Source organism: Protomyctophum bolini (assembly GCF_963924005.1).
Source record: "Protomyctophum bolini genome assembly, chromosome: 5".
Classification (NCBI taxonomy): domain Eukaryota; kingdom Metazoa; phylum Chordata; class Actinopteri; order Myctophiformes; family Myctophidae; genus Protomyctophum; species Protomyctophum bolini.
Genome location: NC_137866.1, coordinates 25,113,974 through 25,131,473, shown reverse-complemented (window position 1 = coordinate 25,131,473; position 17,500 = coordinate 25,113,974). Strand labels below are relative to the sequence as shown.

Sequence of the window (17,500 nt, the reverse complement as noted above, 5' to 3'; positions counted from 1 at the left end):
GGTGCTTTAGCTATAGCCGAGGAGGCTGTTATACGGTGAGAACAAATTCCCAGATCCAACCTAAGGGAGGTGAGAACACAAATCCTAAAGGTTTGGAGGGACCTGTTCGGCGTGGGGAGGAGTAGGTGGCGGCGGGGGCTCTGGGGTGGTGGTGGGTGGGGTGCAGCGTTTCAAAGATGAGAACCAGAGATCCCAGAAGCTCTATATGCTTCAAAGGCTTGGGCGCAGCTAGGGTGGCAGGCAGCGGCTCTCTGGACTGGACCTGTAACCCTCTCTGTATACTAGCCATGCCATGTGCCAGGACGCTGTGTGTGTGTGTGTGTGTGTGTGTGTGTGTGTGTGTGTGTGTGTGTGTGTGTGTGTGTGTGTGTGTGTGTGTGTGTGTGTGTGTGTGTGTGTGTGTGTGTGAAATGGACACTCTGTGGGCTCGGCGGTCCTGCTCTGTCTGTCCACAGTTGTTAATGATAACACGCGTTGGCCTCGGCACTTGATGCAGCCCCGTCGTGAGCCCCGGTTACAGCCTGCCAAGTTGTGTGTATGTTCTGCTGGGCGCTAATGCTTCCGCACACTCCTATATGTGTGTGTTTGGTGACTGCCTATACCAACTGGACCCCGTTCAAACTCTAGGCTTTAGAGGGAGGGGTCCGTCCACTTGGGAATGCTTGAGAATATACTGTGGCCTCTTAATATACCCATACGTTGTTGAGCGGAGTCCCTCCGGGCTCTGTTCTATAGCATCTTCTCTGTTTTCGCTCTTCGTTAAATATTGTTGCTGAAAACAGTCGATCTGCATGGCTTACAGCCTTACACAGTGCAATGCTTTGTACGTTTGTAGATCTGCTATTTTCTGCTGAGGTTTTCCTACCTAATTAAATATCCATGGTGAGCTTATTATCTTTTTTGTTTTATTGGTGCTTTTCTTGTTGTCATTGTTCTTCTTTTTCTTCTTCTTGTGATTTAATCATCAATATAAATCGTAAAATGGAAACCCTTTTAAAGGATATTAATGCATTCATGACGTTTTATGCATTCGTCTTTTATGGATTAGACAAAATGGAAGACAAAATGTAAAGTGAGTGAAGGAATCCAACTCATGTAGAGATGATATTTCATTGTTTCCATATTTTATTGTTTGGATTCAAAAGGGGAAAAAAAGAAAAGAAAAAAAAACAGTGCAAAAGTGTCCTTTTGTTTATTGAGGTCTTTTATGAAAATCAAGGAATGCATTTTTACATTCTCCCTGTATGCACAAAGGCCTAAAATCATTTTAATTTTCGAATCAGGCTTTATAAATATTTATCCTTATTACGTTGCAACATAATGTCTAATATGTTGTGACATATCTGACTACCGGTATTGTGTGTTTCAACAAGGCATATTGTCCAGAATACCCATACACGAATTGTTTTATCTCGTTGAAATGACGAAAGCTTTATCCAAAAACGAATATAGGTAATGGTAATGGTATTATAGGGTAGGCTACGTATATGATGGAGACGAGCAAGCTGCGCTGTTTGGCTGTCACTGTAAAGAATATGACAGGCCCATTTCCCCCCGCCGCTAAAAGATTAACATTGTGATTCCCAGTATCCATAGCAGACAGCTTGATTGATTACATCATATTAAGGTCATTTCTACATTGGGGTAATTTTCACTCGAGCCCCCCGGCGATCTGTTTTTTAATGTGCATTTGTTTGGCTGGGTTGTCGGCTCTCCGCTCCTCTGATCTCCGGGGATATGGATGGCGACATTAACAAGCGATTAATTAAAAACATTAATGACGGTCGGCGGGACAGGAGAAGGTGGTAGTCTGTGTTGACGTCATTTTGATATAGTCCTAATTCCCAGTTAAAGATTTAGCATCCATGCATATACCTTGTTGACATGTGCCCTTTGTTAAAGGCATAATAGGTCTAATTCTCTATATAAGTATATAGGCCTAATAACATCCGCATTCAAGGTAAACGAGAATTGTTAATTGTTTGTTATAGCCTAATTGAAAAGGGACACAAATTCGATTCAAAGAAATTCCCTGCGAAATGTGAGAAAAGTCCTATATATTGTATAGGCTAAGTATATAAATACATGCTTATAACTAAAGGGCTAAACGAAAATTATTTAATTAAATGTATAGTTTGGCTTTAGCTATACTGTAAGCATTGAATGATTAAAGTGTGAAAAATGAAGAGTATATAGACCTGAGTATAGCACTGTCAGTGAACAAGCGCGCACGCACGCACGCACGCACGCACGCACGCACGCACACACACACACACACACACACACACACACACAGACACAGACACAGACACAGACACACACACACACACACACACACACACACACACACACACACACACACACACACACACACGTCACACTGACACAGCTCCAGCATGTGTTGTAGGCCGCGGTATTGGCCTTTACGCTGTCAGTTTCTGAATATATTCCCGCAGCCTGTTCCCGCACCCCACCTCACACACACACACACACACACACACACACACACACACACACACACACAGATATATTATAAATTTGTTTACTTTTTTGAGGAAGAAAATAGTGTTGTAATTTCCTCTTTTACGGCTTGAACGATAATAACAGCCCGTCATGATCATCCCACACAGCGCTGCATGTATAGTATACCGCAGGGAAGGTCTATCTGTACAGGCCTGGCTTGCCCTCTAACCTCGTCATATTCGCGCTATCAGCTTGGCGCAGCGCCTGGCTGTCTCTGACAGCATGTTAACAACACTCAGGGAAAAAAGCTCCCCCCAAAGAAATGTCTTGGATTAGCGGTCAGATTTCCCATTTCCCACAGACGCCCAAGGTCCTGAACCCAATTAATGGCTAATAATTACCAAGGCAACTTCACTGTGGCCGCTTCTGGGCAGTGGGTATAAGGACTAGCCTACTTCATTAGACTGACTGGCTGCAGGCGCGAGGGACGGAGCACCAACCATGAGTGCTTCACTCAATTAGAATATTTTACAATTGATAGATTTTTCTCTTATGATTTTACTGAATGTCTGCATGCATGCGGAACGAATGTGGATGTGTGAAGAAATGGCCGATATTTGATATTTTGTGCGTGTTTCACGGTGTTTGTTTAAACACGGACCAATTAAACGCGTTGGTGTCTTTCGTTTTTGTCAGGGCTGCAGTGGGCGGCCACCATCATGCCATAATAGTAGCCTATACTGTGTGTGCGTGTGCGTGTGCGTGTGTGTGTGTGTGTGTGTGTGTGTGTGTGTGTGTGTGTGTGTGTGTGTGTGCTGCTCCGCTGCATGCATGCCCTGCTGTAGTTTCCGTGTTTACGCTGCCATTACATCCACTGTGGCTGAATTACAGTTAGCAAATTTACAATGCTCATAGAACTCATCAAAGTGCCGCTCCGGCTTTTTGATCTCCCCTCCCCTCCCCCGAGTCCCCCACCCCCACCCCACCACCACCTCATCCACAATCCTGACTGCAAGGTGCTCAATTTCACATATCTAATGTGCGCTGATCTTATCTGTGCGTAACGAATAATCCAGGGACCCGGACCCCTTCCCACCGTGGATAAAGGTTGGGTTTCAGTGCTCTCTCTTGTGTGTGTGTGTGTGTGTGTGTGTGTGTGTGTGTGTGTGTGTGTGTGTGTGTGTGTGTGTGTGTGTGTGTGTGTGTGTGTGTGTGTGTGGCGCGCGCGCGCCACACGCACACACGGGGGGGGGGGGGGGTGACCGCGGTCACGACCACACCAATCCCATGTATTGTTGCTCCTGCGGGCCGCCGCGTCACGCCTGAACCGCCGCTCCAAACTCTCCATCTCTCCCCGACCTTCAGCTCGGCGATGACGGCTTGAGTTGACATGGAAACTTCAGCTATAAGCCGCAATTAAAGGCCTCGATTATCATAAAGATCATGATGATAATGACGACGACTGTACGACTTTGATTATTTCATTGTGCATCATGTTGAAATGGTGAATTTTCACACCATCTCCATCCTTACACGACGATGACCCCTGCACTTGACTATAGTCAGTTTCCCCTTCATGAATTGCTAAGCCTGTGGTTGTGGAACATTACCTTTACTTAACGCACACTGTTAATGCGCACATGATAATGATATAACGGAGCTATTGAATGTGACAGGAGCATGACCCCCCCCCCCCCGAAAAAACATACACCTATTTTATTTATTTATTCTTATAATGTTCTTAAATTATTATATTTCTGCATTTAGCCTAACCGCTTTATATAGTCATGGGATTAAATGGATTAAACAGCCGGATAAAACATGCAGGCCCCATGCGACATGATGGCCTGCTGCCTACGCAAACCTCAGAATACATAATCCATATCTGAGACAAACTCTCTCAGTGCAGACGTTGAGAAATGCTGCAGCATGCATGAGCATACATGTTGTGTATAGGAAAAGATAGGAGGTTAAAACATTACAAAATAGCAAAGACTCCAGATGAATACCATTAAATTTAAAAAAAAAACGTATAATTTCATATTTTTCCATTGCATTTGTCAACGTGTTTTCTTGTAATTTATAATTAATCATGTAGGCCTATATTCCTGCTCAACCTTCAATCTGTAATGGACAAATTCAAATAATACACAGTGAACATTGAGAACAAGCCTATACCCTGTCTAATGCAAACCAGTGAACGGCTGTTCCAGTGACCTGCGCTGCGGCATGCATGCACGGTTCTTTCTTCCGGGGCCACGGACAGTGTTCCTCCCCTCCTTCCAGCGGTAGAAAATAGAAAATAGCCCCATTCCATTCTGCAAAGAAAATACTCCAAAGTGCGCAGCCGTTATGCACGTTTCCCCCTCAAACTCGTTAAAGGCCGTCGCTTAAATGACGCAGAAAAGTATTCCCCAATGGGCAAGTGTCGAAGAGCAACACTTTTCTTTACAAGCGTAATCACACTTAATTGCTCCTTTTAAAAAAAAAGGTGTTGCAGTTGCACCATGTGAAATCATTTGTCCAGCCCAATGTGCGAGAAAAGAAATCGGAGGCCCAGGCTAATAGTGAGATATAGTGCCCAGGCCCTGGTGGAAATAATTTCCACAATATGGGCAAATAATGCCTCCTTCTTTTCCTCGGTTTCACTTTCAACTAAACCATGGGGTGGAGGAAACGTTATCGACACGAGCCAATCAATTAAGACAATGGACTATTGATATCTTGTCGCCACGCTCCCAAGCTTCCACCCGACACCAATGAATAAACAAAAACATTTGCTCACAACTGTTGCAGAGTAGACACTGTTTATAATTTCGTTTACCGATTTATGATGTATTCCCATCCACGGTATACATACTGCCTAGTGCCTATACATTATTTACATGGCATTTCGAATAATAGGGGTTTGTAAGTAGACGGGAATGGGCGTTATATATAGGCCTAATTGACACTTTTTAGTTGGGGATTTTATGCACGACTGCAGATATCCACCAAAATGTTGTTACAGTAATTTTGACTGCCAATATGCTTTCTCCTGTCACCTCACTGTTCACTCCCTCCCAGACTCTGCACTGCTGCACATTGCACAACCTATATGAAATGAACAGCCTTGAGTCTGTCTCTGACCCACCTCGCATGCAAATATATACATGCACACTCGCTAATATAAGGATAATGTATGCAAATTACTGTTGATTATTATTGATTAGGAGTCACGCTCTTCATTTCACACCAGAACTCATGGGAGAATGTCATGCGACAATTTCTGTCCAATAGACTAGAAACACGTTTAATGAGCTCACGCTGCAGCCTTTATTGAAATCAATTGTTGCAGGTTTCGTGTGCGCATAATGTCCAAATGAGCTACAGTTGCAACAAATCGTTGAACCGGCGGGGGTGGGAGAAAAAAAAATAGGTAGACGCCATTCCATGTTGTAAATTAAACTTTACACCGGGAAGTAATATAGGCTATAACATTATTATTTTTACACTAAATTAACACTAAGTATATTTAACGAAATCTATATGTATCAACAACATCAACAACAATTATAAGCAGCGCCATAAAAAATACACACGCGGCTTAAACCGCTAAAGTAGTATATTGTAATTACAAATTGTAACTCTTCGGTGTGTACAAGCCAAGGAATGGAATCCATGTCGCTCCCCTTTGCAGGCTGCAGTTGCTCCATCAACACCGACCTTTAACAGCTAGGCACCAGCATAGAGCCGCCTTTATGCAGCCAAAACTATAGGAAAACCATTCCCATATGACATGCAATTGAATAGGATGTGGGCCCACGCTCCCCTCTATGGCACAGTGTGAAGTAAAGGAACGTATATACACACAAAAGAACAAATACATTAAATCATATAAATGTTTAATTATTAACAAGCAGCGCTCGAAAACAGTTACACTTCTTGTTTTATTTTTCTTAATGTCTTCCAGACAAAAAAAAGCAAGAATAAAATAAATAATAATATTAATATAAAATATAATAATAAACGAATAATAATCAGAAGAATAACATGTAATTTTTTTGCTTAACAAAATGTGAAACAAAATCACGTCTACGAAAATTAAAATGCGGTGAAACATGCAAAAAATTAATATCTATACAATTTAATCAAGTTATACAGCATGCATTTGTAAGGCTATTATATGCATATCATGGAGACATGGTCTAAAGTGCAACTTCAACAGTATAACATGTGGGCATCAAATTGACAAAATATAATGCACTGCAGATTGGTGTGGGGAGACACATGGCTTTCTTGTTGAATTGCATGAAATTGCTTAAAATATAGGCTATTTAAGAAAATCTAGGCCTACATCCAAATGGGTTACAGTAGATTATAGAATGCGTGGACTGCAGTGCTGCACGCACAGCCTTTTGCATGCATGCATGCAGGCAGGCAGCAGAGCCTTAAAAATGAGGAACAAATATAGCCTTTAATATACAAGCAGTATCGCTCACGGGGCACACTAAACAAACAGGTGCAAGGCAAAAGTCATATACTTACATTATACCAAAAAAAAGTCGACACGCTTCGTCTTATAAGTGGAGTTACCTGCATGCGCTGCGGGCGGCTTGCCGGGGAACAGCGGCGCTGACATCGAAGAGAGATTTCTTCTAGAAATATAACAGTGAATGTTTCACAAACGTTACCATACGGTGAAATGGGATGCAGTAAAAGATTGAGAAAGCATGCGGACTTCGTGTTCGCTCGGACTGTGCTATAGGCTACATGCAGGCGTCAACAGCTGCGCCACAGCCCTTGCTTGTCCTGGGGGCAAAACAGCCAGCGTATATGAAAAGTCGTGCGTTTGCACCCACGCACACACACATGGGCTGCTACACACTATGAGTCACACAGACTAGGCTATACCCATACACACACACGGAGAGAGAGAGGCATATCATAAGTGTAACTCCAATCGAGCCTGTAGCTGCCCTGTACCTTATTTATGCCTGCGGGCTCTGAATTAATGAAGTTAAAAATAACCTCTGCAATTTGAGCACACTGGCACAAGATGAGAGACATCATTTGCGCCAACCAATCGTATAAATAGAAACTGTAGTGGGAAAAAATGAAATAAATAAAAATGAAATAAATGGCCTAAATTGTTTTATAGGCTTTAAAAATACAATAGGCCTAATATATGTTGTTAATATAATAATAATAATAATAATAATAATAATAATAAAACTATAGCCTAGCTATATGGCTATATTCCACATAAAAACAATCTGTTCAAAATTCTACAATTTACATTTTATAATTGTGCATAATAGTTAATTTATTGCAATAACATTGCAACAACGGCGTGATTACGACCTTGACCCCAAAATACCTCGATTGTGTCCAATGGCCAGACCGGATCCCGCAGGTTGGAGGAAAGAACTAAAAAGTTGCTTGTTCTTAAAAGGGCTAAAAAAAATCCATGAAGAAGAATTGGGTGCTGGCAGTGGCAATGGCGGTGGTTTGAAATGAATGGGGGACGGGGGTAAAGGGGGAGGAGGAGAGGGTGGGGGGTGAGATGGTGCGGAGAGAGGAGGTGGAGGAGTTGGGGAGGAGGGGGGAGGAGGAGGAGGAGGGCAAGAGATAAGTGATCTAAAGGGGGGACGATAGGACAAAAAGTGATGATGATGAATACATTGGAAAGTTTTTTGGCCCCGACGAGGGTGTCAGATTGAATGGCCTGTGCGCATGTGCGAAGGTGTCCAAACTGACAATGCTTGTGAGATGAAGATAGTGTTGTTGCTGCTTCTGGGCTCACGGAGGACGACGAGAGAGGAATCTACAAGCCGACAAGATGAGATCCAAGGCGAGGGCGAGAAAACTGGCCAAAAGTAGGTCTTTCTTTTTCCCCTCTTTCTTTATACGCCGTCCGGTCGCAGTCGCCGCTTTCCCGGGGACATATCACCAATGTTGTCCTTGTCATTTGTCATGTCCTATAAAAAGAGGGGGACGATTCTTTGTCCGGCGAGATAACTTTTTCGCTCTTCACTGGAATATTGTCCTGTAGGAGAGTAGGCTAGTAGTCCGGGGTGTCCCGCGGTCTCCTTTCGTTGCATGGTGCACTCTCGGGGCTTCGCTTGTTCCCAGAGAGAGAGTCAGAAGTTTCGCGTGTGATGATAAACACCGCTGGTTGCCTTTTGGTAGGAAAAGATACGGAGGCAGTATAGGCTATGAAACAAAAAAATAAATAAAAAAAACACCCTCACTGCCATACAAAAAAAAGCTGAGCTCGGCCTGGTTAATTAGCTTGTTTTCTGTTGTCGGACTTAAAAAAAAAAAAAACGGCGTAAGGTACATTTCCCCAAAGTTAGCAAAAAGTTGTCGAAAGAGCTAGGGATAGTAACTTTTTTCTTTTTGTATTGAGCCGTTCCAAGTCTTGTGAAATAATATTCCTGGCAGTGGGCGCTGTAGCACTGCTCATGGCGAGGCATGGCGAGCTGCAGCACATCTGACACAGAGTCCAGCGCACTCTCTTTCATTCGCCTTCAACCGCGACACGCCAAGATGCGATATTTGAAAGAAATTACAATCTTTTCGCGCAGATTTTTTTTTTCATCCACACCTGCGGTTTTTCCCCTTCTTTACCTTTAGAAGAAAATTGCACTCCAGCAAGTTTATGTCCCTGGGCTGTTGGAACTGTTATACGGGGCTGGGTTTATTCCTCCAGGGAATGCCAATCAATAATGCGTCTTGTGCAAGAAAGCGCCCATACCACTTTGAGAGGACTGTTGCTCGCGTCACACGGAAAAATCATGTATTCAGTTTTGTTGAACATGTATGCATGGGCACTTTTGTTGTTTGGAAACGGACCATGCCCATTATTTGACATTTGTTTATGGTTGTTTGGTCGGATATGGCTTGATTTATGCTTTCGTGCATTTTTAGTATTTCGCTTGAATTGGTTCTCGAATGCACTTTGTTGTGTCTTCTGTCATGTCGCATGTGGGTCAGTGTGTATATTTATTCAGTATTCAAGGTTCAACCTCGCTTGTTCAAAAGCTTCAAAAGCTCGATTATTTTTGTTCGTATTTTCTTTTATTAAATGTAGACCACCACTGTGTGTGTGTGTGTGTGTGTGTGTGTGTGTGTGTGTGTGTGTGTGTGTGTGTGTGTGTGTGTGTGTGTGTGTGTGTGTGTGTGCAGTTTATGTATGAAAAGCTTTAGAGCTAAAATGTGGAATACAAATACACCTGGGAATATATTTGATGGCAAGCTTGATAGACCTTTTAAAAGTCGGCCCTAAATTATTCCGTGTATACAATTAGCCTATTGTTTAAATGCAACTTTCAAGGCCTTTGAAAACTTTTCAACTTTGCCCAAAGCCTTTGACCTTTTATTAATTAAAATGCATCTATGTCCTTTATCAGAGATAACGTTATACAGTATATTAACAGTTTGATATTTAGTTTGACATTTTATAGGGTTTGTAAATTTATTTTTCAACATTTCTATGAGCAAGAAATATGTCCATTATATAGGCTGCACAGTGCACTATTGGTAGGCCGTCATATTTTGAACTTGACCATCAACTAGCCTATTATGTCCACACGAATTAGCCTATAACGCAAAACGAGCAATTCAGCACGTGTGCATTGTGTGTTTGAGACATAAATAATCACCAACAATATTTGTTGCAGTAATGTCATACTTTAATGAGTTATTGTGTTTGTTTATTTTCTCATTAATCTCGCATGCTTGCACACATATGTGCCAAAGGCACAAAGTCCTCGTAAAAGTTAAAGTTTAAAAAAGGAAGAAGGAAGAAGAAGAAAAAAACCCTAATTGGTCTACTTTGTGAAAAATGCTTAAACATGCTGCGGGACGCGCTCTTGTGCCAGTAATTGTACTTGGTCTTGATCTCTAAATAGCTTTGATAGCCTGTTGATCCGAGTGCTAATGAACGCAAATACCTGGCTTTGCAGACCTCTCACACCGGAATTCTTCCAGGCACTGAATAGCCCAGAGGCCACGGCCACAGAACCCAGTCCTCTTGAGTTGCAAGTAGCAGAGAAGGAGAGCAAATGACGAGTATGAGGGGGGGGGGGGGGAGGCTGAACATTCAAGGCACGGTGGCACGGTATACCCCAGCCCATATAATATAGGCCTACAGCCGCGCGTGGGAGATTCTCTTTTCTTTTTGTCATTTGTCATTTATGTAACCGTCCCTCTTTTGTGACACACTAATTATATTGAGCAACAGGTCGGTTATTTTATCTGCCACTCTTAATTGAAAATGTGTGACGTGACGTGTTCTTTTGGAAGTTCAGCTCGAGCTTGCCTTATACACGCCGTAGCCTATAACTTATAAGCCTGGCTGCATGTTGCAGCATGAGAAAGGCCATGACAATGACATGGTCTGGGAACTTGGGACTGTCACTCGGGTATAAAGCCCGGCTCGCTCCAAAATCCACAGGGAGGGCCATGCAGCATGTATGGCTATACGCTGAACAGATATAGACTCGCATTGATCAGTAACCGCTGTAGTGTTTTGCAAACACATTTTGCTTACACGTTGCATATGTTATTAAAGCCAGTCGGTTGCAAGCAGGCAGTGAGTGCTAGTTTGTTTGGATATAGGCTGCAACAGCCCTCACAGGTACAGGGCTAACATTCACAGGTGGGCCGAAAAGTCAGCTATATACTTGAACTAACAACATTAGGCTACATGTGTGGCCACAAACAATTAACCGATGAATCTGAACTTGGCGTGGCTGCGTCCAGGCATACAAACGACCTATTTTTATCGATATTATTAATATTACAACAATATTATTTTTAATATTGGCACTGGTCTGCCACGTTTGGGGAGTTATGTCTATATTTTACGATACCTGGAACGCCGTTCTCCTGATAGGCGTCCGAATTAAGACTTGTTTGGATTAATAGCCTATTATATTTCACCTCTTTTTTTTCTTAAAAAAAATACAACCCGATATTGACCATGGGATATATAAGCTACCAAACACCCTTTGTTTAGACGGTAACATTATGTTATGTTTATAAAAAATAGTCCTTTTTATTATTTTACACACGACAATCGATCGGAATGTCCAGCTCAAAACTGTCAACATAGCCTAATTGCTTTTACGAACGTAACATTTCTTCTATGGCCATATTGTGACTATTCACAGAGCAAAGAAAAGAGACTAGTGTTTAAGATTAAAATGTAATTGTCCAATTCCATTTAAAAACTGCTCAAAGGCTCAGCATCTTCCTTCTAATTTTGATGGAATTATTAAATCTTATCTTAAATGTCCTGACTCGACTATTCGTATAGAATACAATTAGTCGTTCTCGAATCTACAAGTGTTAATACACATCACTCACACATGCACGGATGTAAACAACGTGTCACTCTCTCTCTCTCTCTCTCTCTCTCTCTCTCTCTCTCTCTCTCTCTCTCTCTCTCTCTCGCACACACGTACGCGCGCGCGCGCGCATTTGCGCCAGGGTATAGTGAAACGCAACGCAACTTTAGCACCTTGTTCAAAACCTCGTTGCTTATTGTCACATGTTGTCCATGTCAATAACACGAATGCAGTGCCGCATCTTGGTATATGGGCTATCGCTATAAGAGTAAAGGCTGCATTTTAGCCTATATAACTCATGGGAGTTTTGGTATATATTATTATATTCTGTTCAGATGAGGCTCATCTACAACCTGCTAATTGTCCATTGTAACATTGATCTTTTTGTATGGACGCTTATTAGGTATAGCCATGAACCTATATGTGCAGATGTTTGACAGAAGTAATAAAACCAGACCCATAACAGTTTAAAAGCAACAATGGTAGCTGTGTTGAACCTCTGGCCTTAATCTTCAGGGTCCCATGTTGTATGCTGCATGTTATGTTATGGTAAAACTGGCATTTGTTCACGATTCAAACATCTGAAAATATGCACATTTTAGTATGATCAAATAAAAGGGCTAAATTATGTTACAAGTAGACTGTTGATTTTCGCTCGTTCACTGTTGCAAAAAGTTTTCCATTCCAGTTCACCCGCAGTAATGGTCTCTATAGGGTGTTATGGTGCGAATATGGTTAGCAATGACGTACCACATAAACTAGAGATTCTGGGATTTCCTCAGTATCAAGTATGCATGCTTGCTCACTGGAAAATGAAATAAACATGGTTCTTAAGTCAACCGAATGTTTGATTTGTTAGGAATTGAAGACCTCCTCGACAAGTAACTCGGTAGACGTGTCCTATACTGTGCATCATTTGAAATTATATCTTTGTTGCGTGGGTTCCATGCAGGACGATCTGACTTAACCCATTCAGGGCGGGAACCCCTTTTGGTGTTTTAAGGATTATGTTATTCTTTAGCTATTGAAAAATAGCAGATCTACAAGCTCATAGTGCGGCACTGAGTGCAGCTCTATATGTGCTTGTAGGTCTGCTATTTTCTTTAATCGTGAAAATGTGGTGCAAATCTATGAATGTATATTATTTTCAGAGCCAACGTTTTTAACTCAACTCTTTGCTTCTGAGGGGTTCCTGGAATACCGGTAACATATTTTCAGATGGGGCTCGGTGGCCAATTACATAACATTTTTGGGGGTCCTTGACATGAAATATTGAGCCCCACTGATATAGAAACATATAGGTATTTCAGAAAACTGTCAGGATGTAGAAGACCTTTTTAAATTTTTGACGTGAGGCCTAAATACAAAGACGTTTTCTCTGCATGGTTTACATTTTTTTTCCAACTCTACACACTTAGAGTTGTACTTAGAGTACACACCGTAATACTTGACGCAACCACCAAAACTACAGCCTGCGTTTTAATGGAGTATTACAGATAGGCCACGTTCTGAAACTGGAGACACTTGTGGTTCCAAAGAGCCCATTTGCATTCATGTGTGATGATGTGAGTGGTCCTAACAGCCTTTTGAATATAGCAACGCTAGTTTTACAGTTTTACCTCACTGTCTAAACTGACCCACCGTGACCTCTAGCATAATCACAGCCTTATGCAACCCATGCCCATGAGAAACTATAGACCATGGTCAATTCAGAAAATGTTAGCCTAAGGTTTTGTTTATGTGGCTTTAAGATAAAGGTGCATTTTGGTGCGATTCACGGGGGAAAAGTATACTCACCATCCAGTCACCAAAATGACAATTTATTTGAGCCAAAGCCTGGAGTTATGGAGTTCTGATGTAGTAACCTACTTTGGGGTGCATTTGTGACTGGTTTGCCTCAATTTCGACGTGGTCTAAAATGTCTCTGGGTTCACTAAAACATTGCTCATGTTACCGCATGAATCCAAAGTTGATGTAACCATCGTGGTTACTTGGTTGGTTGTTTATTATGAATGTACATTCAACACTGTCTACACATGTTGGATACTATTCACTTTGTTACGTGTTGACCATTGAGACTCTCACAGAGATACCGTTCATATCCCTGGATAGCTATCTTTGTTCATGTGCACAGAGTCAAATCTTGTGTGTTCATTTAACTAAAAATAGACCTGCAACACTCAATTTCTACACATTCAGAGTTGAATGGATGCTCCATATTTTTGCTGTAACTGCAGGTTATGTATACCTTGTAATGCATATGCAATGTGTTCACCTCTGTAACGGTTCAGTGCGTGGCTGTCCCGACAACTCACTTTGTTAGGAAAGTCCTTCTGCAGGAAAGTTTTGCAGAAGGATTTCACACTTATAAATTAGTTACTATGAAATATGAAAGTATACTATTGACTAAGGGCTGGGCGATATGGACAATATAAAATATCTTTGACCGAATACCTCAGTATCGATATTGTGACAATTGATTGCTATTAGTGTTTTCACAAAATATTCCCACTATATATAATGTCTCAGTATCAGTGATATGCATTATGAAAATATATAAGCTCAAAATAAGCTATATAGTTCAGTGGTTCTCAAACATTTTCATGTCAATAATACGTATTTGTTCGCAGGTCCCGATTTGACAATATTTTGTGCCAGAGACCTGCATGCATAAAAGATTAGTCAATATTATTTTGAAAATAGGCGATCTACAAGCCTGTAGAAAAAAAAATTTTTTACACTGTTCCTCATTTTACTGGGCAGCCTCTGACTGGACCCCCCCCCCCCCTCATAGTGTTTGCATGAAAAGAGGGTAGTAATGAGTTACTGTATTAGAGAGTTAGCAGACTGCTTAAGTCATGGTGACTATTGTCCTCTCCAAACCTCCAGCCTAATGGCCTGCGTACTGTACTGTCCTCTCCAAACCTCCAGCCTAATGGCCTGCATACTGTACGTTCAACTAGCTTTTCTTAGTTCTGTGCTCTTCTGTAACATGTCCCTCTCTCCTTATCTCCATATCTAGGCCTTTGCATGCACAGCTGACATGCATGCATGCATATACAGTAGGAGAGGCAGCTGGCACACACACACACACACACACACACACACACACACACACGCACGCACGCACGTGCACGCGCACATGCACATGCACACACATGCACACACAAACACACACATACACACACGCACACGCACATGCACACACAAACACACACACACACACACACACACACACACACACACACATGCACCTTAGCGGTGACAGATTTTTGGGCAACAGTAGGATTTAACCCCAATCAATCACAAAATGGAAAGGTTGAGTGTAAATGTCATCTAACCAGCGTGAGTTGACACTGTTGGCTGACCGTGTGTGTGTGTGTGTGTGTTTGTGTGTACCATTACAGTTGCTGGAGGTAGTGTCAACGTTCCCAGGTTTGACCTTGGCTGAGTCTGGAACAGTGATGGGTGGCCCTTTATTACACCTGAACACACATACTCTCTCCACACACGCACATGCACACACATGTACGTCGCATGCACGACCACACGCACACCCACCTCAGCCTCACATGGGTCTTATGCCGGCTAAGCCAAAATTGGACTCTCCATACAAATACCAATGCATTAAGCCCTTGCACATGGCTCCAAATCCCATTCATTCCATTGATACGTTGACCTCACATTATCCAGTTGGCAAATATGCGTCTTTCCTGCCATGCACCATGACTTCATCCACCATGTTTTCTAAAAACACAGCAGTTTGGCAACACAGGGCTGGCAACCCTGAGAAGAGAGTTAAAGATATATCCCCATGTTTTCTTTTCCAGCAGACCCCACTGTTTCTCGTCTCTCCTCGAACCCTCCGTGTTCAGCCTGAAGACGGGAGGGGGGTGGGGGGCGTGTGTGTGTGTGTGTGTGTGTGTGTGTGTGTGTGTGTGTGTGTGTGTGTGTGTGTGTGTGTGTGTGTGTGTGTGTGTGTGTGTGTGTGTGTGTGTGTGTGTGTGTGTGTGTGTGTGTGTGTGTGTGTGTGTGTGTGTGTGTGTGTGTGTGTGTGTGTGCGTGCGTGCGTGCGTGTGTGTGTGTGCACATACACAGTAGGCTAGGTCTGTTGTTTGTGTTTATGTGTGTGTAGCCTATATGTGTTTAAAATACACAGGGGGAATATGAAGGGTGGTATGTGTGTCGAGAAAGGAGCCTTCGTTCCAAACCAAAAAAAGAAAGGAAAAAAAGAAATGACAAATAAACCCGGGACAGCCGTTACACTGCAGTTAAATGCACTTTGTCCTGACCTGTGGCTGCAGGCCGCTTATCGAGTTACGGCCCAGGCCACTGCTGGGCAATGTCTAGAAGATTCTGTCCAAATTCTCACCAGCCAGAGCAAGGCAGAGCTAAGAATACACTGTGGCTGTGGGAGTTGTCTCATGCCCCCCACCCCCCTCAAACGCACACGCGCACGCACGCACGCACGCACGCACGCACACACACACACACGCACACACTCCAATCTTCATTACTCGATTCTGATTAAGAAGGGTAAATTATTTTCTGGTGGTGTGATTGTCCACCACCTGCTGTTTGACAGTGTGTGTTGTTTGCAAACAAGAGGGGGCAAATGTGTCGAGTCACTAATTAGCGCGTCTTAGCGAGCTGCATGATTCCCCCTATCCTGCATTGTAATATCCAAAGGATTGCTCTGCATTGTGACTAGTCTTATCTGGGACTAATCCTGCTTTGTTTGGTATTAACTCTGTCTGTCTCTCTTTCTTTCTCTCTCTCTGTCTCTCTCTCTCTCTCTCTCTCTCTCTCTCTCTCTCTCTCTCTCTCTCTCTCTCTCTCTCTCTCTCTCTCTCTCTTCCCCCCTTATACTTCTGTTTCTCCATTGTCCCTTCCCGTGCTCAATGTTTTGCTCTTTTCCATTTTTGTCTGTTTTGAAGAGTTGTAGACGAGGGGTAATGGGTATGAATGATTTGTGTGATCCAATGGACTTGGTGACCCATTCTATATGTGGCCAGTAAGACAGTCGAATCAAGTGATGTCGGTCCATTGTTAAGCTATAAGCTATCAGTATTACATTTTAACGTGCACATTTGACCTCATACTGTATGAACTTCAAAAACATCGTTTTGTTTTTGACCCAATGAGAACCACAAAGCATCTGTTGAGTTGATGCTCACCATATCACATCCTGTGTTCATTTATAGAGTGTAACTCTCAGCGTAAAACAGAAGACTTTACTGTGTAATGGCGAGTTGGCTTCGCCTACTTGCATAACTTACTTCCCCATTAGTCTCTCTCCTTCCCCCTGCCCGTCCAGTCCCAGTGCCAATCCCCAGTCGGCCCTCCATGATGACACTCCATCCTGTCCAGATACGATAAGCACACAAACTGCTCTGTCCCCCCGGGCTGTTGTCCATCTGTCTGTCTCAAGAGGACGAGGAGACGAGGGACAGGGGTGTATATAAGCGGCATGCAGAGTGTGTGTTAATGTTAAATGCTTAGTTTATGCTCCGTCTACAAGCTCAAAACGCTTTGCGGACGCGCCGTGTTGTGAAATGCAGTGAGCGTAGTGTGTAGATAGACTATTTTGCGCACGTAACGCTACACGTCGTATGTCGAGGCATAAATTGGGATAAACCTTTGGAACCATAGTATAGTGTGCCCATTTTGGGGCATGTCACAATATAGGTAAACATTTGGCA

General features: G+C 42.7%; 1 protein-coding gene across 8 annotated transcripts in view; it reads left to right on the top strand.

The window, feature by feature from the left end:
- Positions 1-8,181: 8,181 nt before the first annotated feature.
- Positions 8,182-17,500, top strand: part of prdm16 (PR domain containing 16) — a 265,795-nt gene continuing 256,476 nt past the window's right edge. For all 8 annotated transcript variants that reach the window (XM_080763705.1, XM_080763704.1, XM_080763706.1 and 5 more), the window contains exon 1: positions 8,182-8,321. In XM_080763705.1, the coding sequence (XP_080619831.1) occupies positions 8,285-8,321 (37 nt within the window). In that variant the 5' untranslated portion in view covers positions 8,182-8,284. The remainder of the gene's footprint in view (positions 8,322-17,500) is intronic.